This window comes from Crinia signifera, chromosome 3 (assembly GCF_055691185.1).
Source record: "Crinia signifera chromosome 3, ASM5569118v1, whole genome shotgun sequence".
Lineage (NCBI taxonomy): Eukaryota > Metazoa > Chordata > Amphibia > Anura > Myobatrachidae > Crinia > Crinia signifera.
The window spans coordinates 126,361,124-126,382,665 of record NC_139219.1 but is presented as its reverse complement, the minus strand read 5'-3'; the positions used below and the strand labels follow the sequence as shown (position 1 = coordinate 126,382,665).

Genomic DNA, 21,542 nt, shown 5'->3' with positions numbered 1-21,542 from the left:
GAGAAAGATATGTTTAATAAAAACGATTTGGTGAATCCACTGTTGCCAGCCTTAGTATATTATTAAAAGGTCAGTCATTTGTTAGTAATGGTAGTATGTAGGCAGTCCAATAGTATTAATATTGCAAACAGTCTGGTGTAATGGTTCTGGGAGTGAACCCACCATTGGAGTAACGTGATGGGCACGTGCATATGATGGTGGTGGGCTGAGCCATCACCCAGGACCACTGTTTAGGATGGCCACGGTGCACCCTACTCTAACTCTATTGGCCTTCTCGGGCAGGTGACCGTAGACTGCAGAATGCTAGGCTTCTCCTGTAGTTGCCGCGTTCGAATGAGCGAGTTATGCCCGCTCCGTCCCTGATGCAACCAGGTTTTAAGATGTAAAGGTGCGTACACACGTACAGATTCTATCTGGTGGGGACAAAAACCTGGAAATGTATGGGAGCAAATGACAATCAAAAAATTGTTCCTAAACGCTTGAAAACAGGCAGTGATCAGTCAGACAAATTGTTTACATCATTCTGATATAACAAATTAATCAAAGCATATCTTTTTTTCTGTTTTCCTGCATTTTAATGGAAATTTTTGATTGTCATATGCTCCCATACATTTCCAGGTTTTTGTTCCCACCAGATAGATCAGACAGACAAATCTGTACATGTGTACGCACCTTTACAGAGATAGGACCAAGAGGAAGATCTAACCAACAGGCGCTAACTGGACAGGACACCCTGGCTAACGGCACCAGGCCAAGGACGGGGTGTGTGACCAATTCACAGGCACTGGACAAACCAATAATGGGGTGCCACCAAATAAATACACGCCAAAGCAAAACAGTGGATACACTTAAACTGACGGTACCCCAAAACAGCCGTGAACCCACAGCCGTGGGCCTCTCCAAATCACGGAGAGCAGGACTATGACAAAAACTAGAACCAATAATACTGAGCAGCTTGCTCACTAACATAAAAAGGTAACTAACCAGGCTCCACTGGAGCACTTACATGACCAGACTGCACACTCCGGCAGCACCAGATGGAATAGTGCATGCCAGGAGTGACTTGGCAAGACTGGATGACAACCACACTGACCAGGACAGAACCAGAACAAGAGGGGACCAGGACCGGACTGGATCAAGATGGGACCAAGACAGGACCAAGACAGGATTGGATCAAGACAGGACCGGATCAAGATGGGACCAGGACTGGACCGGATCAAGATGGGACCAAGACTGGACTGGATCAGGACGGGACCAAGACTGGACCGGATCAGGATGGGTCAAAGCCTGGAGTGGATCAGGACAGGACCAAGACTGGACCGGATCAGGACAGGACCGGATTAGGAAGGGACCAGGACAGGATCAGGACTGTACCAGGACAGGATAGTAACTGGACCAAGACAGGGTGGTGACTGGACCAAGACAGTAACTGGACGATGACTGGAACCAGACCAGAGGACCAGGACTGACAGGACCGGGACAGACCAAGACAGGACAGGACCGAACAGAACAAAGCATTAACACTCTGCTCCAAGCAATATCACCGGCGTGGCTGAGCTGGGCCAGATCCCTTAAAAGGGATCCTCTGGCCAATCAGCCCCCGCCGTGCGCCCGGCCCCCTGTAATTAGGATCACAGTCAACTGGCCGAGCGCATGCTGCCCGGTGTCCCCTGGTTGCTAAGCAACCGCCGGGCAAAGCGGCCTCAGTGTTCCCTTAATTGTCGTCGTCCCCGGGCAGAAGAAGTACATCCCGGCCGCGGGACCCGGTGCCGCCGGGCGGAAGTACATGGGACGCCCTTCTCAGGGTGCATGGGATCCCTGCTGCGGCAGAGCCGCAACACACGAAAAGTCAACCCTGCAGACATGTGGAACAAACAGTTCAACATTACCTACCAATACTCCGGTTAGTATGTTTAGTAGCAAACTGGGTAACCTACCAATGATGGTAATAGTAGAAAGATAGTAAATTGGAACTATATTTACCAAACCTCTGATTACTGGCTAGGTGGCATGTCGTGGAAGTGCACTTAGCATTAGTTGCCACGGATCATGTTGATAATAACAGTTTACTAAGGGAAAAATCCCAAACATTACTAAACAGAACAATAAAAAAAAGTTATTTTGAGGCTTCTTCCCCCCCTTTCCCCCTTTAGCAATGGTGAATTGGGTATGCAAGGGCACTTGGGGGTGGCATTTGTTTGGATGCTTGCAGCCCGAAATGCAGCAGTAACTGCAAACTATTTTTACTGAACTGTACCATATGCTATCTTGAAAGAGTAAACAGGTAGAACATGCAGATAGTGCCCCTGTAAGTTGTCCCACTCAAGGCTGGAAACAAAATCTTGGGACTTGATAAGCTGATATCCCTAGAGCCTATCCAAACGTGTCTGCCTTGAGCAAATTATTAGATTTATGACATTGCATATTGAATGTTTTTCAGTATTATTACTATTCTTCTCAAATAAACACAGATACAGACACATTACATAGATAATTAATACTCTATGCAATGTAAAAAAAATTACGCTGCACTAATGCACAGTTGACCAAACCAGCATCTGCACTTTGATATTACATTAACATTGCATAGTGAAGAAATATCTGGAGATGCTACAACTGCTTGTTCAGAAATGAGTGAGTGACAGCACATCCACACTGTCACTTTTACCAAGCACCTCCCTGTCCCACTAGTGCCACTATCCATGCTCCAGGTTTCAGTACAGTATATGTTGCCTGGGTACTTGTGTATTATTATGGCATCTGTTATGTAGTTAGCGTAGTGTCCCTGTCAGAATCAGCATAGTGTTCCTGTGGCCAGCGTAGTCAGTGTAGTGGTAGTTACTTGTGTATTATCATGGCACCCATAGTGTCAGCGTAAGTGTACTGTCCAGTTAGGTAGTCAGTGTAGTGTCCCTTTAGCGGGTCAGAGTAGTCAGTCAGTCAGGTTAAGCGACTGTGACTGCGGCTGTATCTCTATCACTTCGAAGCGGAGCTAATGGACCCTTTCGCACTCAGCGTAGTCAGTCAGAATGCTTACGCAGTCCGCGTAGTCAGTCAGAGGTGAAGGTGAAGCAATTGTGACTGCAGCTGTATTTCTGAAGCTCCTTGTTAAAATGAATATGGAATGGCTGTTGGACCACTGACAATATTTAACCTGCCGCAGTTGGAGTAGGAGTTGGTGGCATTTTTTCAAGAGCACCATTTGCTGCCACAGATGCAAACCTGTCTCAATGGCCACCCAATGCCTTTGAGCATAAAGGAGTGTATGTGACGCTGCCACATTAAAACATGCAGAAAGAAGGTAAGTCTCTGTGCGGCACATTGGTTTCACGGCATCACATTTCTGATCCTTCTGGGTTTTATTTTTTCATGGGCATAGGTGTTTACAATAATTTTATTTTGTAAACGACACCTAAAGTTGGCAAACAAAACCCCCATTTTGTATAATAATTTGATGCGTGAGGCCTTTATTGTGTATGAGACGCACTTGTGCCTGCACCCCCCTTTGTGCACAAGACACATGTGCTACTGAACACCTAACCCCGTCTCCCTGAAGTGGATATGGGCAGGGTTGCCGTACCCAGCCACAAGAATTACTGAGATGCACAAGTGTCTGAGATGCTCGTGCTTCTCAGGCAGAACTCTTCACTGGCACCCGCATGATCGCCTCTCCACCGGCGTCTGCCAGCGCAGGGGATCTAGCATTTACAGGCATTGTGTGAGAGGCGCTCACTAGACTTGCCAGGGATGCTGGGGACAGAGCTTCAGCTCGGTGGGGGACAGCATGGTGACTATGCTGCTTGATGGGCACACTACGCTGACTACGCAGGGCTGCCGCGGGGACACTATGCTGACTACACTAGGCAGCCGTTGGGCTACACTGACAATGTAGCTTATAGTAGCCTACACTGAAAACATAGTGAAGGCTGGCGCTGTGATAATACACAAGTACCATTGCCTGTATTTCTCCTCCAGTCCTGCTCATCCTAAGTGGATAGAACATTTCCACTGACAGAACAGGGAAGTGCAGGTGGTAGGGTGCAGTACGATCAGCGGCGTAACTATAGCACCGCAGCCCCCGCCACCACGAAGGGGGGGAGGGGCGCTGTGCATGTGGGGGCTGCGTGCTATAGTTACACCCCCCTCCCAATCCCCCGTAGACTTACCTATCTCGCTGGTCCCGGTGGCTCCGTTCTTCTGCTGAGGACCACCACAAAATGGCCACCCCCATATAGCACACAGTTCTCTGAAACTGTCTGCTGTATGGGGGCGGCCATTTTGTGGTGGTCCTCAGCAGAAGAAGAACGGAGCCGCCGGGACCAGCGTGATAGGTAAGGCTGTAGGGGATTGGGGGGGTTTGCATGGGCGGCAGGGCGGCGGGGGATTGGGGGTGCTTGGCAGGGCGGCGGTGGGGGGGGGGGGGGTACGGTGGCGGGGGGGCGCCCCCCCCTAACGTCGGGGGGGCGCCCAAAACTTAGTTACGCCACTGAGTACGGTGCAGTGCATCACCTGATGTCACTAAACTCGGTAATACCTGGAGCTGGACAAGTAAACAGGCACATGGAAGCTACTGGAGGTGGGGTCAAAGTAAGTTCCTTTCCAAGATCCCAGGCAGGCATTTTAAATAAAAATGTCATAAAGTAGTTAGTGTCCATTAAATTGGCTATCATCAAATGAGGGGGTATAACAACACAATAAAAATAACAGTGTGTGGGAGTGGAAGCCTTACTGCTGTGCTAAGTGCAACCACCCGTAAATCTCCCTCTGCCCTTTATGTGTCCCCCCCTTTTATATGGACACTATGACTTGGGGCAGTTACAGGGACATGGTCTGTGGGCTGGTGGCTTGGGAGCTGGCCGTTGAGGTTAATGGTAGTTACCTAAGAACTCTCTGGGCCACCATCTACCTAAGGCAATAAATGCCTGAATTTGATCATGAATGGCCTGTGTTTGGTCAGGTATGGACTGAGTTCATTCACAGGTGGCAATGATCAGTTTCTGTAAAAGTAGTTTCATGTTGTTGTCCATCCAGGTGCCTGAAAATTTGGACTCTTACATTGGCCAAGCTGCGGAACAAACTCCCACATTCAAATTTCCAAGATTGTATGAATTTGCCCCACACACACCAAACTCTGGGCCTTATTCTGGTTGGTGCGGCCGGGCCGTACGCGTACGTCCCGGGGTTTTTTATGATCTGCGCATGCGTACATTCGCTAATGCGCAGGTGCGAACACTCCACAACGCTTACGGACGGGTCTCTACGTGCGAAAAAACCTGTACGCGAGTGTACGGGCATTGGGGGCGGCATAGGGGCGTGTTGAGGGGAGCGGCCGAAATAATGAGGGAAAATGGGCGTAAACATAGGCGTACACGGGGGTGTGCACCAAAAATGAGCGGTGCTACTACCGCACGATCGACTAAAGCACCGTTCATTTCGGACACAAAACAGGCGGCCGCCAACCGCCATCTCAAACCACCCCTACAGATACCGCATGCCAGCGTGCGCCTGGGTTTGCTAATTTACGCTGATTACTACCAAACACATACACCTGAATGTAATAACCAATGCTGCAGTCTATTAAGTCCAAACCATGATTTCACTACCTGCAAGCCACACACAGCACTCAAACACATTGGAAGCTTATCTTTCTATACTTCTCTACATTTAAAGGTTTGTTTAATTTAAGGTAAGAATCTTTTTAAGACCTGCTTATATATGCTAAGGTAGCTATTTGCTAAACAGTTAGACACATTCACTACGTGCTCTCATAGACTTTACACAGTAGCACACTCAATCTACACAAGTCGACATGTGTCAACGTGTTCACTCTAATACAAACATAGGTTTTGTATTTATGATACAATAACATAAACCACATCTAACACCTACAAAGGATGTTTCAGCAATGTTTTAAGCCCATGGCCACTATTTTGCACATTAATTAATTCAATCAATTAATTAATTTTCATAATTATAGTTGAAAGGCAAGATTTGCAGGTCCATATATGTGAAGGGTATGCCAGCGTACACGGACGTACGCTCACTCTCACGAGCGGTGACATAAGCTGAGTTTTCTATTGAAAACAATAGGGACCCGTCCGTGCAAGCTGGCGTACGCTCAGATAGCCGCAAGAAGTCGGTGGGAAGACGGACGAGAGACGTCCGTAAACGGTGGCGTACGCTCTGTTGTACGCCAGTTGTCGGAGTGTAAGGGCTGGTCCGTCCGTGTACGTTGGCGTACGCTCAATTGTACGCCACTCCCCTTCGACGTTGTTTCTGCCCGTACGTATGCGGCTGAGTTGTGGGTGGACTCAACCCCAGCGGCCACGTACGGATAGCGTACGTTAATAGCGAACGTACGCACGTTTGGCCGCTACGATCAGAATAACCTCCTCAGTCGCTACAGTATTTCATTTGGCCTAGGATCTGAAGAGGCCTAGATCTATATGCCAATGTAACCCTCCCCTATCCTGGAAAGGTTAATTTTAGGTATGCTAGTGCCTCCACCCAAGTCAATTTACAATGTAGGTGGCTTGGGAAACCTACGTATTTCTTTATATAGTGTAGATGGTAGATTGATATGATAGGGCGGAGCCAGATCCCTCTAACTACTATTCTAACCCCTGCTTTTCTTTATTTCAGGATCCCTGCATCAGCATATGGACTAGAGGACCCAATTATGGTAGGTAAATTTATTGTACATGTTAGCAGTTGTATTAAATTACAAGTAGTAAACAGAACAGTTGTTATAGTACCTTCAATATAAAGATGTCAATCAACTCAAATATATCTCTAATCTATCCTTAAAAACGCTATACATAAACTTACGCATGCAGTACAACAAAATTACATTCGCTATAATAGCAATTAACTGGCCAGTTAAAGGTAGAAACCCATACAATGCATTGTATTAATGTTATAGTTGGCGCGCGTTGGGGCCCATTGTATATTCAGCTGATATAAATAAGCTGTTTAGTTTGCCTTTCTGTGAAACTCTAGATGGATGTGCTGAAAAATATTAGACTTGGATACTAATGTGTATATAAAAAGTATCCAAACCAATCAACCTTTTCTTGTTCTCTTTAAAGTCTGCTCTTCTATATACAAAGTAACAAAGAACTTAATTCTGGCTGTTAGCCAAGATATTGATGGACACACCAGACCAGTGTAAGTACTTGTTTCCGCTCTGTTATATCCAGACTAAACAGCTTAAAAGCAATGAGGGAATGGTCTCTATCCTTGAATTCTGACCAATCTCCTATGAAGGGAGGATATTATTAATAATAATTAAGCAGTTCTCACCCTTCTTGCAGCGTTGCTGAACCTATGCTGTCAGGATGCTTTAATATAGGCTGTACGTTTTGAAGCAGACTGCCTGTGAAACTTGTACATGCAATGCTCTTCACTCTAATATGGATTTAAATCCCTTTGTCACTCTACTTGGGCGCTGTCTCTTTCTTTCTCTGAGCTGTAATTAGCGGTGGGCCGAGCTAAGCTGCTGTCAATCCTCATAAGCAGGTAATGATATCAGCGGCATCAGCTTGTGGAATGGAGTGGGTCTCTTGGCAACCTCAGCAGCTCCCAGTGCTCCCCAGCGCCAGTGTGGGTGGCGCCGGCGCCTATGTTAAGGGCCCCATACATCAGCAATTAATTGTGACAATTTTCAGATATGGAGATGATTGCCACAATTAATTTTAGATGTGTGGGCTCCCCCTTTTGGCAATCCCAATCAAAATCGCCAATCGATTGCTTAATCAGGTTTTTAAACATGTTTAATAATCTGGTATTATCTGCAGATCTTTTTTATATGTGTGGGCATTCCCAATTCATCTTCTTCATCTATTTACATTATGAACAGCTGAAATGACAATCGATTGGGCAATTTCCAGATATGAACATGCAATCTTTAGATGGAAAAATCTGCCGATCACTGAAATAAATCTGTAATGTGTGGGCAAAGTCAGATAGATTGTAAAATCCATTTATCTGGTCAAAAAATCCCTGTATCTGGAAATCCATAAATTGTGATTGCTGATGTATGGGGCCCATTAGGCGACAGCAATCAGCCTGTCCACAGCCGACTAGACAGGCTCCAATCCCGTAGAATGGAACAGCTTTGTGCAGACTCAGCTACCCGCTGCCAACCACAATAGGTTACTGAGGATTTGGGAGGTTGTCTGCTACTTCATATATGCCCACTCTAATGTCTACAGCTGTACCGATTATGGCTCTGGAGGGTCAGTCATTGAAGGAGCGAACAGCAGTCTGTCTCTGGCTGGCAATTACAGTGTTTTCTCCCCCAGAAACTGATCAGCTGACCAGCTCGCGGTGAACTGTTACTGCCAGTTTGTCCAACAGTTTGTCCATGCGACACAGCCTTGAGTGACAGCTGCATCCCCAGTGAGGGATCCAGAAAGTTCCTCACTGTCACATGAGCACGACAAACAAATCAACAGAGTTGATACATTTTTTCCTTACATACAACCCACAGAGGGTTACACCAATATTTTTGTATGCAATTGTAACCACTGCCCACTTAACCACTGACATTTGGTCAAGTGGAACAGGACAAACTAAGGACTACATGAATGTACAAGCACCACCAACAGCAGCAGCAGCAGCAGCATCTCACAGACACCAAATCATTCCTAGGTTTCAGTAATAGGAGACAGCTGAGAACTTTTAGAAAAACTTAAGGGCATCATTGCAAAAAGGCTTTGCAATGAGCGGATATGTAATATTTATCTATTTTTATTAATTACCAGTTATTTATATACTGCACACATATTGCGCAGCACTATACAAAGAAAATGTGTCCATTCACATCAGTTAATGTCCCGGTGGACCTTATTATCTATATTCCCTTACCACATGTATTGAACGCAAATATATTCATTGTAGGGATTAATTTATGTTGGGAGCGAAGTACAGTAACTGGCCAGTATATTTTTGGATTGTGTGAGAAAACTGGAGTACCCGGAGGAAACCCCTCACAAGCACAAGCATGGAAACTGCTGGAGAAAACTAAATTTTCCAAACACATCAGCTACAATGATGGACATGTCTACTGTCACTGTATGTGATGTTGTTGCCATTGAAAGATTGGTGGAAGATTAATTAATTCCGTGACAGCATCGAAGTAGGCATGTCAGACAGTCCATTTATTATTATTATTTATTCACAGTTTTTTATATAGCACAGAATGTTCCATTGCGCTTTACACTTGAATCAATAGTGATAAACAAACTGGGTAGTAACAAATATAGAGGTAAAAGGGCCCTGCTTGCAAGCTTACAATCATGTAATATATTGGCAGAAAAAGAGTCAATTTTTTGAGTTGTCCCTTGCACAAATTGGCTTTGTCTTACTACAATGTGTCTTCATTGCAATGTAATTTTTGGTAGAGCACCAAGTACTCCCCCTTTACAGCACAACACCCCTATACAGCACAAAGGATAGCTCCCCAGTACAGCACCCTTGTCCCACAGTACCTGGATCATACTCCAGTGTGTCTTCATTACAATTTAATATTTGGTACAGAAACCCTGTATCTCAGAACCCCTTCACAGTGCAGAGGACAGCACCCCAGTACAGCACCCCTTTCCCACAGCACAGTACCTGGATCAATGGTGTATTCATTGCAATTTAATTTATGGTACAGCACAGCTCTACAGCACCCCTTTCCCACAGTACCTGGATCATACTCCAGTGTGTCTTCATTGCAATTCAATTTCTGGTAAAGCACCCCCTGAACAGCACCCCGTCCCACAGTTCCCGGATCATACTCCAGTGTGTCTTCATTGCAATTTAATATTCGGTACAGCAACCCTGTATAGCAGAACCCCTTCACAGTGCAGAGGACAGCACCCCAGTACAGCACCCCTTTCCCACAGCACAGTACCTGGATCATACTCCAGTGTGTCTTCATTGCAATGTAATTTTTGGTACAGCACCACTGTCCCACAGTACTATGATCATACTTCAGTGTGCCTTCATTGAAATTTAATATGTGGTACAGCACCCCTTTATAGCACAGCACCCCTTTACAACACCCAATTATTTGGCAGACAGTGATCACCCAAATATAGAGCATAGAGGGAGCACCTCATTACAGAGCAGACAGGCAGTGTCATTATAGTTCACAGGTAGCACCCTATTATATGGCAGACAGGGCACCCATGAACTGATAGAGCAAAGAAAACAGAGCACCCTTGAGTAAGACAGCAGACACAGCACCCACCCGATGCCATCACCCACAGACAGAGGTCCATCCTGCACACTCTCCTATGGAGATGAAACCGATCAGTGAGGACTTACACTTTATAGGATCCAAAACCCAAGAGAATCTGACAGCAGGCACCCCCTAATACTAAACACACTCCCTCAATGCTGTCACGTCTGGCCTGCATACCACAGTGGCCACTGTGGCCACACTCATATGGACCAGATGCACTAAACTTCAAATGTGATAAAATGGAGAATGAGCCAATCAGCTCTTACCTGCCAGGTCATAGACTGTGTTTGAAAAAGGTCAGACATGAGCTGAGTGGTTGGTTGTTTATCACTCTCCATTTTATCACTTTTTGAAGCTTAGCGCATCTGACCCATAGTCTGTTGCTGGCAACCCCTCCAAAATGGCCGCTGCCTTGGAAGAGACAGACACTAGAGGTCCAGCTGAGGAGAGGAGCCCCTGCACTGTTACTCCCCTTGGCAATGAGCATGCAGCCCCTCCCCCTCATAACAAGCCTAAAACTCCCCCCAAACACGCCCCCCCCCCCACTACCAACAAGCATGTAACCTTCCCCCTGCGGCAATGAGCAACTTCCTAGCAACAAGCATGGAACTAGCAATGAACATGTAACTTCCACCCTTACAATCATCCATGGCAATTAGAATACCTCCCCCTGGCAAGAAGCATGAAACCCCTGGCAAGAAGCATGTAGGTAAGCTACACTTAATATGTAATAGGCATTATAGTGTGTAGTATAATGTGTAGTAGGCATTACGTTGTGTGGTATAATTTGTAATGGGCATTATGGTGGGTTACATTATTAGTAATGGGCATTACAGTGTGTGGCATTATGTGTAATGGGCATTACAGTGTAAATTTTGCAGCATGCCTTCGGCTCACACGGTCCCTTTATCTATTGTGTGTGGGGGTAATGATTCATTCTGAAGCCAATATACATAAATACAGTAAGTCACCTACTTAGTTTGCATTGAAGCCCAGTAGGTGGTGATAGACACACTCAGTAGGCGGTGATAGATCATATGCATATACTTTATTGGCATAAAGTACTGTATGCCAATTCTGAATCAGGCTCACAGAGAATAAATGGAATAAAAGATTCCTGGTTTTAACAAAATATAAAAATTGCAAAAATTGTAATGTAAAAAAAAAAAAGATTGGAGCTACTGGCTTTATCATTACATGTTGTAATGCAGCAATGTTAATTCACCTTTATACATCAGAAGTTCTAATTCGTGATTGCAAGTGCAAATATCATCTAGAGTCATTATGCCGTGTTTGTAAATCAGTTGTGTGATATATTTGGTTTTTATCTACTTCCCTATTGACGCTTCTCAGTGTACTGTACATTTTATTACCATATTAACAAATGTAATTACTTTACTTACCTAGATTATGTGGCAATATTGCTTGAGCTTTCACATCTCTTTGTTCTACATGTTGTGTGTCACAGCTAAATTTGTGAATCCGGACTAAGTGGATCCGCTGTGTATCTACTTGAGAACTCATTCACTGGGAAATGCGCAGCCAGCACAAGAAGGTGGATGAACTACTGTCGGGATGATTTTCCCATAATAAAATATCTGTGTCAATGTTGCAGTTGAGCTAAAACCACAGAGAATGGAATTTACTAAGCTAAAATAAAATAGGCGTATTCGTATTTAAAAATACTATTTTACATGTATTCGTATTTTCAGCATTTTCTATGCCAAAAATACTGCAATTCGAATTCGTGTTCATGGCACATTCGTATTCGTATTTATGAATAAATAAATGTATAAGCCATTGGAATGGGCATTCATGAATAGGAATCACCATTCAAAAAATGGTGATTCCTAGTTTATTAAGCGGCCGTATATACAGTAATTTAAGGCTGGTAATTGCCAGGAATTAGCGGGATACGGCCACTAATTGCCAGTAAATTACACCTGGAAAATACACTTAATTTTCTAGGGGTATTTGTCAGAAGCCGGTATGGATCAGTCAGATCCGTGCAGGCTTTAGTGTAAAAAAAAATATAATAATATTTTTTTTAAATGGCGTGGGGTCCTCCTCCCATGGGCATAACCAGCCACACACTCAAAAAGCTGGTCCTGGTTAAAAAAAAATCAGGGAACACTTTAGATAGGGGTTCCCTGTATTTTTTAAAACCAACACCAGGCCCAAGGGCCGGTCCTGGTTCCCAAAATATGGGGGAGCCTGCAAGCCTGGCCTGCATACTGGGACTTGGAGAACCACAAGTCCCAGCTTGCGGCCCATTAATGGGCTTGGTGGCACCCTTAGTTCCACAGCAGAACCAATAGTTTAAAAAATATATATATTTTTATTAATATATCTTCACTTCACAAGAAATAGGATATAGACCAGTATGTATAAATGTTTAGTTCAATACATCACAATAAGGGAACGAATTGAATTTCTTCTGATACATGGCAGATGTTATCAATGTTCAATATAAGAACCAATGTTGGTTGAACACATATGCAAATCAAAAATAACTGTGCGTAGAAGTAAACAGGTCACAGTTAAATATTTATAACATCACATCACAAAGACAGAGGGGATGGGAGGAAGGGGGGTGAAGATGAGTAGTATACACACGAATACTTAGATATTGTTGTTATTTACCCTTAATCCAAAGATTGTTCCAGTGTAGAGGATATATGTATTATCGTGGCATCATCAAGAGTATTAATGAACAGCGACCATTTCAAATAAAATTTATAGGCTCCGTTTTGTAAATGTAATCCTGCATATTTTCTTTCAAAGTATAGGATTTGTAGTCATTTTTGTTTAACATTTAACAATTGTGGAGCCGATTTTTTGTCCAGTGAATCAGAATATTTCCTTGCCATCGTTATTATCGTTAATAGAAGAGGAAGAGTCTTTTTGTTGATATTGTCTATTGACCAATTTTGAAAGGTAAGTCCCATACATGCCGAAGGGTCCGGAGTTAAATTTACAGAGAACACTTCGTTAATAAAGTTGACAGTTTTACAACAAAATCTACTTATTTTGTAGCAGTCCCACATGCGATGGGAGAAGTTAGCCTCCATGGTTCAGAACCCATAGTTAAATAAATAAACACACATGTATACACCAGAAAAATAAAACTTTATTACATTCAGAGCCCTTTCATACAGATACATCCCTATCTTGACACGTAGATAGTTATCCTCTGTCCACTGGTCCTGAAGTAATCCAATGAGGGTACCTGTGGAAGGAAACAATTCTTACGGGGGCTGTTTTTTTAAATTATTTATTTTTCTCTAATTTTTTTTACACTGCAGCCTGCACGGATCTGACTGATCTGTGCAGGCTGCCAACTGGTATTTGTATTTAGCGGCCATATAGATTTGTATTGTCAGAATACGACTGGCTACGCCATCGGCCCAATATGAATTCATACATAGGGCAGCTTCGTAAATATGCCCTATTTATGAATCGTGTTTCTTACGTGGGGCAGCGGGTAGTCGCACCCATGGGAGCGCCCATCGTTTCATGGGTGTTCCCATGAAAACACTGGGCATTCCCATGGTGATGATCCAGTGACCCAGTCGGGGGTGGGCCGCTGACATCACCGGATGTCAGCTGCCCGCCATTCTCCCCTCCAGGACACACGCAAAGCTAAGACACCTGATAGTGTCTTAGTTTTGTGTGTACCTTCCACCTCATTCGATGGTCAGCGACCATCGAATGATGTGGGTTTGGCCCTGTAGGCTGCGAATGGATGTTTGTGCAAAACATCCATTCGCAGGCTTGTGGGCAAATTCACCCTGCGAAGGGGGGTGATGGCATGTGTGAGCAGCGGGTGGGCTTAAAATGACATCCAACATACTCACCATTCCAGGTTCCAGCAACAGTTTGACTGCTCTTCTAGCACTGTCTGCAGCGCTGTCAGCGGAGTCCCTGTGATTGACATCACAGGAAATCCCACTGACCTCTGTGTTAGGAAACCCGCTCAGCCCAGATTGGCTGAAAGCATAACCCTATTACATTTCGCCCAAGCTGTCCTGATCATTTGGGAAAATGCTAAACCATTCTTCAAGGGGGCAGATGGTGGCTGCTAGACAATAATAGTGTTTTATGGTCTGTGGTCAAAGTAAAAATGGAGGTACAGTAACAATGGATTCGTAATATTAAATCCAATGCTCGACAACCCCCTGGCAGACCTTTTATGTCTGCCAGGACCATGTCACAACTTCTTGAAGTCCTGATCCAACCTTACATAACAATTCAAGATGCGTACCTGAAAGATATCACAAATTTTCTAAATCGATTGAATGAAGTTAAAAACACTAAGGAACGAGGGAGGAGCGTGATCACGGCAGGACGTGAGTGAGGTCACGTGAGCGGGAGTCCCGGCGCGCCAGTTTGTCTCTCCACGAGTTTTACTCTCCCCCGGCATAGCTCAGTGCCTGCTGACCCAGAGCTCTGTTGTGTGAACCCAGCGTCCCTTGCTCCCTAGCGAGCGGCTGCAAGAGAGGTAGGACGCGAGGCGTCCCAGCTACATACCCGTGCAGCAAACGCGAGTCCTGTCCTCACCCGGTAGCGCTATACAAGCAGCATCAAGCGGCAGCGTCATCCTCCCGCGACGCTGCTGACGTCCCGGTCTCCGACGGGTTCAGTGAAGCTGGGAGCGGAGGAAGGAGAGTTCCTCCAGCATCGAGGTGGAGGCACCAGTTTGAGTGGGCTGCTGATGATGATACAATGTCCTGGAGCACTTAAAGTCTGCCTGGAACGCCGGGGACGAAGCAGTGGAACTGGGCTGGAAGCAGAAACTGCGGTACATAACCCATTGGCTCTCCGAATTTACTTCAGGCTCGAGGTAACAGTGTATCTGTATATTTCTACCTCGTGGTGTCTTGGCAGGGGACTGTGAGATTTCAACCGAGTGCCCGAAGGGTTTGTGCTGCGTGAGAGGCAGTGCAAGCTCCCATATTCAGTGACTATCACCTGCTGTGGACGGACTTAGTCCCTAGAGGACAGCTGTTTTGATTATCCCCTAAATAACCGAGACACAGAGTGGATCTGGGCTAGAAGCAGTTACTGCAGTACATAATTCATTGACTCTCTTAAACTTGCCTCAGTGTGGAGGTATCATTGTACCTGTATATTTATACCTCGTGGCATTTGGGCAGGGGACTGTGAGATTTCAACTGACTGCTCGGAGGGTCTATGCTGCGTGAGAGGCAGTGCAAGCTCCCGTACACAGTGAATACTACTCGCGGTTGACGGATTTTAGTCCCTAGAGGACATCTGATTTGGTTACCCCCTAAATAACTGAGACGCAGACAGTTAAGCCAAACTGAAGTGTCAGTCTTATTTGCTAAAAACGTCTGAGTCCAGTAAAACTCCTTCGATATCTGAGCTAGTGACACAGGAGAGACAGTTACTTATTCGCAAATCTATATTCTTATACAGTCCAAGCTCAGAGGGGAAAATGGGGAAAGCCAGCCAGAATACAGCAGCTGCCCGGTTGGAAAAATATGCTCGGTCCACAAATAATTCGCAACCTGCTACTCCACAAACAACTCCCTCTAAATTGCCCACCCAGGTACAGGCCCCTGAAGTAACTTTGCAACAAGTTCTGGACGCTGTTAATGCCTGTGAAGTTCGGCTCTCAGAGCAGATTAATAAAGTCCAGGCAGATATTATGTTGATTAGAGATGATGCGCAGAAAACCAGGGACAGGGTGACGGAACTGGAAAAGCGAGTCTCAGATTCAGACGATATTGTGGCCCCTTTACAGATTCAGGTTAAGGCTATGATGGGCCAAATGGCGGACTTACGTGCTAAAGTCACAGACCTGGAGGGCCGTTCACGGCGTAATAACATTCGCATTGTGGGGTTGGAAGAACGAGTAGAGGGCCGAGAGCCTGAAAAATTTCTTGAGAGCTGGCTCAAGACAGAGTTTGGTCAGGAGAATTTTACTGCTCAATTCACTGTAGAAAGGGCTCATCGTATTCCTGCCCGACCCCCTGTTCCAGGGGGACCACCTCGCACCTTCATAGCGAAAATCCTGCATTACAGGGATCGGGACTAAATTCTAAGGTTGACTCGTGCTAAACCAGACTTTAGTTATAATGGAACCAGGGTATCCATTTTTCCCGATCTCCCCCAGGAGGTCCAAAAGGACCGGGCCAAATTCCGGAATGTTAAATCTAGGATGAGAGACTTGGAATTAAAATACTCCATGTTGTACCCTTCTAAACTTCGAGTACTAGCAGATGGGGAAGTTAAATTCTTCTCATTCCCTTCGGAGGCCGCGCAGTGGCTGGACAAATTCTATCCGGGCCCAAGACAACTGGCACTGGACACTTAATAATAAATACTGTGGTGTTGTTATCTATTGCAAAAGGGCCTCTGGATGAGGGGGGAGTTTAATAGAGTCAGAAAATATTTTGATTACTGAATGTATATGTCCGGGGGTAAAGGGCGGGGGTTTGATGTGTTTTTGCTAAAAGTGGAGAGTTATATATATTTATGTCTACAGCCGGTATTTAAGGAGCCGGGCCTCCCGTACTATGTGTGGTCATTAGGTAAAGGCTCCTCAGGGGTGTTTGGTGGGGAAGGTTTGGATATAGGTATGCCTTATGGGATAGGTTATACAGGGTGGGGGGAGGTCGGGTGGGGGGGATATGTGTTATATGTTGTGTGGTTTTTCTTTTTATGTATTGGTGGAATTGTTGTTTTTTTCTGTTGTGATTTTTGCTTCCCTTCTATGGTACTCCAAAGCAATCTGTCCTTCCAGTTGTTAATTGGAACATATGGTTAAAATTGTGACATGGAATGTCCGCGGCCTTAATGATAAGGTAAAGAGGGCTCTGGTTCTCAAGTATTGTAAAACTCTGGAGGCTGATGTGATTTGTCTACAGGAGACGCATTTATCCAGGGACAAGTGTGGTTCCCTGAAGCGTCCTTGGATAGCTCATATGTTCCACGCACCATTCACATCAGCCTCCCGAGGAGTATCAATCTTGATAAAGAGATCTGTAGTATATGAACATATTTTTGCTCAGATTGACCCAAGGGGTCGCTATGTTTTCATTGATGGTATTTTTGACACCGTTAGACTATCGGTATTATCAATTTATATCCCTCCTCCGTTTGCTTTCGATATTCTTAGAACTGCACTAGAGTTTATAGTGGCAAGAGCTGAGAATCCCTTCATATGTGCGGGGGATTTTAACATGGTAATGCACTATGGTCTTGACGTGTGGTGTCCCAGAAGGGGTACCCCTTCTGGTGAAAGTTCTCTCGCCAGATTCACGGTTGAGTTGGGGTGGTGTGAGGTTTGGCGAGAGAGGTTTCCTAACCAGCGACAATACTCTTGTTACTCCCCTTCCTATAATAATTTTTCTCGAATTGATATGATTTATACATCAAGGGACTTAGCTAATAAAATACGGTATATCGAATACAACTCAAGGGGCATTTCGGACCACTCCCCGCTGGTTATGGTCCTGGATACAGATAAAAATCGGGGCTTTAGTTACTGGAAGCTTCAACCAATATGGTTGACCCAATTGGAAAACATCAATGATCTAAAATCCGACCTAGAGGGTTTTTTCGGAGTTAATATAGACTCGGCTAAGGCGGGTAATGTATGGGATTCATCTAAAGCGTACCTACGTGGCAATCTGATTAAAAAAATAGCATACGCTAGAAAACAGCTTCAGATTAAAGCCACAACGTTAGAGAGAACAATGTCAGCTCTAGAACAAACTTACACCTTAAATCAATCAGATTCTGTTAAAACTGAATGGTTACTGGCACAACGGGCCTGGGTCACACATTTACAGGAATTGGCCAAGTTTCGGCTATTAAAGGACTAACATAAAAGGTATTTAATGACGGATAGGGCTGGCAAATTGATGGCCTATATGGCAAAAACTGATGATCCCTCTAGGATAATTTCGAAAATCTGTTCTCCTGCAGGAGAAACGCTCAATGAAACCTCTAAAATTACGGAGGTGTTTGTCAATTATTATAAGGAGATATATTTCTCTAAGTTAACTTCCAACTATAATAATAGCCTGGATTATCTGAAGGCCATTGATTTGCCTACCCTTTCGCACCAAGATAGGGAGTCTCTGGAAGCACCGTTCACTTTGGGTGAGGTGGAAGGGGCAATAAGAAATATGGCGTCTGGTAAGGCCCCGGGTATTGACGGCTTACCGGTAGAAATTTATAAGCTTTTCTGTGACACTTTGTCCGGTAGGCTTCTATATTTCTTCCAAGAAATGGAAAAAGAAGGCCAACTATCACGATCAATGACCGAGGCGGTCATTACAGTGATTCTTAAGAAAGGTAAGGACCCCCTAAGGCCAGACTCATATAGACCTATATCGCTCCTCACAGTTGATGCTAAGGTATATGCTACTATATTGGCCAACAGAATAGGAGAGGTGTTGGATAAGATAGTTCACGTTGACCAAACGGGATTTAGAAAAGGGAAATCAACATCCATAAATGTTAGACGAGTTTTCTCCTATTTACAGGCTAGAAAAATCTGAGTCTGCTCTGGCCTCTTTTGATACAAACAAGGCCTTTGATTCCCTAGAGTGGCCATATCTAAGGTCCACTCTCGAGGTGTTTGGCTTCGGGTCATGTTTTATCAAAAGGATCCTAAAGGATCCTAATGATCTATCATAATCCCTGTGCACGAATCACCATTAATGGATTCGTATCAGACCCATTCTCTATATACCGCGGGACGAGGCAGGGTTGTCCGCTTTCCCCCTCTTTGTTCTCTCTGGCCATAGAGCCAGTTGCATGCAAGCTGAGAGAAATATTAGGAGGGGGGGACTCGGATGGGGGGGCGAGCAACCTTGTCTCGCTCTATGCGGATGATTTGCTTGTGGGGATGGCAAGTTACAAACAGGATCTTCCTTTGGTGATGCAAGTCCTTCAGGAATTTGGTCTATATTCAGGACTAACTATAAATAGTAGTAAATCCCACTTATTAGTGGATAAGATACATAATGATACACGGGTAGATCTAGACACAGTAATCAACATACCAAGGGTAGAAAGATTCGACTATCTCGGAGTAGTAATTTCCAAGGATATAAGTGACTACGTCAAATATAATATAGAACCAGTAATCATCTCAATTAGATCTAAATGTAAGAACTGGCTCAAATTACCTTTGACAGTGATTGGTAGGGTAAATCTTATTAAAATGATGATCCTACCAAAACTTCTCTACTTAATGCAACACTCCCCTGTATATATCCCCGAAGCAATATTTAAGAAAATAAACGGGATAATAACTTCATTTATATGGAGAAATAAAAGACCGAGAGTCAAATTTTCTACACTCATGAGACCACGTGATCTTGGTGGGCTTTCCCTCCCCAACTTTAAATTGTACTATCTTTCAACGCAATTGGTTCACCTCCGAGATTGGGTTGTAGATCCCTGTAAAACTGTTGAATTATCAAATTTAATAAATAAGACCATTCCGGGCCATTCCCCACTACAAGCGTTGCTGACGAATAAAGGTTGCAAGAAATACCCTCAGATCCTTACCCAAGCAATAAAAATCTGGAGTTGGATCTCTAGGACAATAGGCTATAAGGATACCGATCCTGAAACAAGTCTCTCTTCCCTGGAGTCTTTTGGGAATATAAGAAGGCATCAGGGAATGGCGGCTTGGTCGCAGTTTGGTATAAGAAATGTTGGCCATGTGACCACGCCAAGTGGTGTTAAAACTTTTGCCCAACTTCAAGTGGATTTCCAGATCCCAAATAACATGTTCTTTCGTTTCTTACAACTTAGAAGTGCAATGGAAGAACACCTATATACATCCTCTAGTACTATAAAAGACCACCCAGTCAAAATATTACTACGGAACTTGGGACCTTCTAAAGGAGTATCTAAATGTTATAAGTACATTTCATCTATATTGCCGCCTTCCGGCCTGCACGATCTTATGACAAAGTGGTCCGGGGAAATCCCTGAGCTCACTTTGGACGATTGGGATCGGGCACTTGCCATACCTAAGCTAGCCACTACGTCCCTTAGGACTCAGCAGATCCAATTTAATATCCTGCATCGTACCTACTTAACTCCGAGTAAAATTAAAAAGTTTGTTAGGGATAAAAGTGACTCCTGCCCTAAATGTGGGGTTGCGGGTTGCGACTACTGGCATCTATTATGGCAGTGCACAACTCTACAAAAATTCTGGAAGGAAGTTGCGGAGGTATTGATAAATGTAGGCATCCCCAGCGGGGAAATATGTCCCAAGGCGCTACTATTGGGGGTATGGTCTAGGTCCGGGGTGGCAGCTGACTTAAGACAGCTGGGCATTAATCTCGGGGCGATAGCTAAGACATGTATTCCCAGACGTTGGATGGCAGAAAAAGCACCGGATATTAATGACTGGGCTAGTTTGGTTAACCATACGTATGAGCATGAGAGAGCTGCGTACCTATCCAGAAACAATATTGGCAGATTTCACGTAATATGGGATAAATGGTATTTTTCCCCATACTCTAAAAGAGGTGTGGACACAGATTAATAGATTAATTGAAGATATTCTCACTTGGATTTTTGTATTTTGTTTAAAAAAAAAAAAAAAAAAATAACACACATATTTTCAACACAACTCTAAATATAGATTATTCTCACGAATGCTCCTAAGCTCATAATTGTTTACACAAGGGTTAAAAAAAAAAAAAAAAAAAAAGAGAATAATAATACATAATTGACTTAGTTTAACGACACAAGAGGTAGAACAACACTAGTTGGTAGAGTTTTGTGTAACACAAGAAAAATTAAAATGTAAATCCAATATTAAAGGATAGAGTATGGAAGAAGATAACCAGTGTGACTCAGCGGTTTAGATACTAGTCAGAGAAGGGAAATTAAAACGCGGGTTCCGGGTAGGTGATACAGGGGGGGAGAGGACTGGAGGGATTCAAATAGAAGTTGTAAAAGAGCGACTCAAAGGGTAGGATGTTTGATGGTCTCATGGTTAGGGATGTGGATGGTCCCGGTAGGGAAGGGCAGCAATTCACCAAATGTCGTATGTATGTCATGTAACTTTTTGTTTTGTATTTATGTTATTTTCTTGTCTGTGAAAAAAAGTATTGATAAGCATTTTGTCATTTTGTGATTTTAAAATCAAATAAAGAAACAATTTAAAAAAAAAAAAACACTAAGGAACATATAATTTGGTGCTCAATGGACATCAATAGTTTATATAATTTACTGAGGGTTTTTTTTGCAGTTATTCAAGCTCGTACTTACCTGGAATTATTTTGCCTTTGACAATGCAGTATAT

At 44.2% G+C, this 21,542-nt stretch overlaps 1 protein-coding gene across 1 annotated transcript in view; it reads left to right on the top strand.

The window, feature by feature from the left end:
• Positions 1-21,542, top strand: part of LOC146062914 (scavenger receptor cysteine-rich domain-containing protein DMBT1-like) — a 384,870-nt gene that overhangs the window by 160,348 nt on the left and 202,980 nt on the right. The window contains exon 2 of the mRNA XM_083174922.1: positions 6,643-6,682. Within this exon, the coding sequence (XP_083031048.1) occupies positions 6,643-6,682 (40 nt within the window). The remainder of the gene's footprint in view (positions 1-6,642; positions 6,683-21,542) is intronic.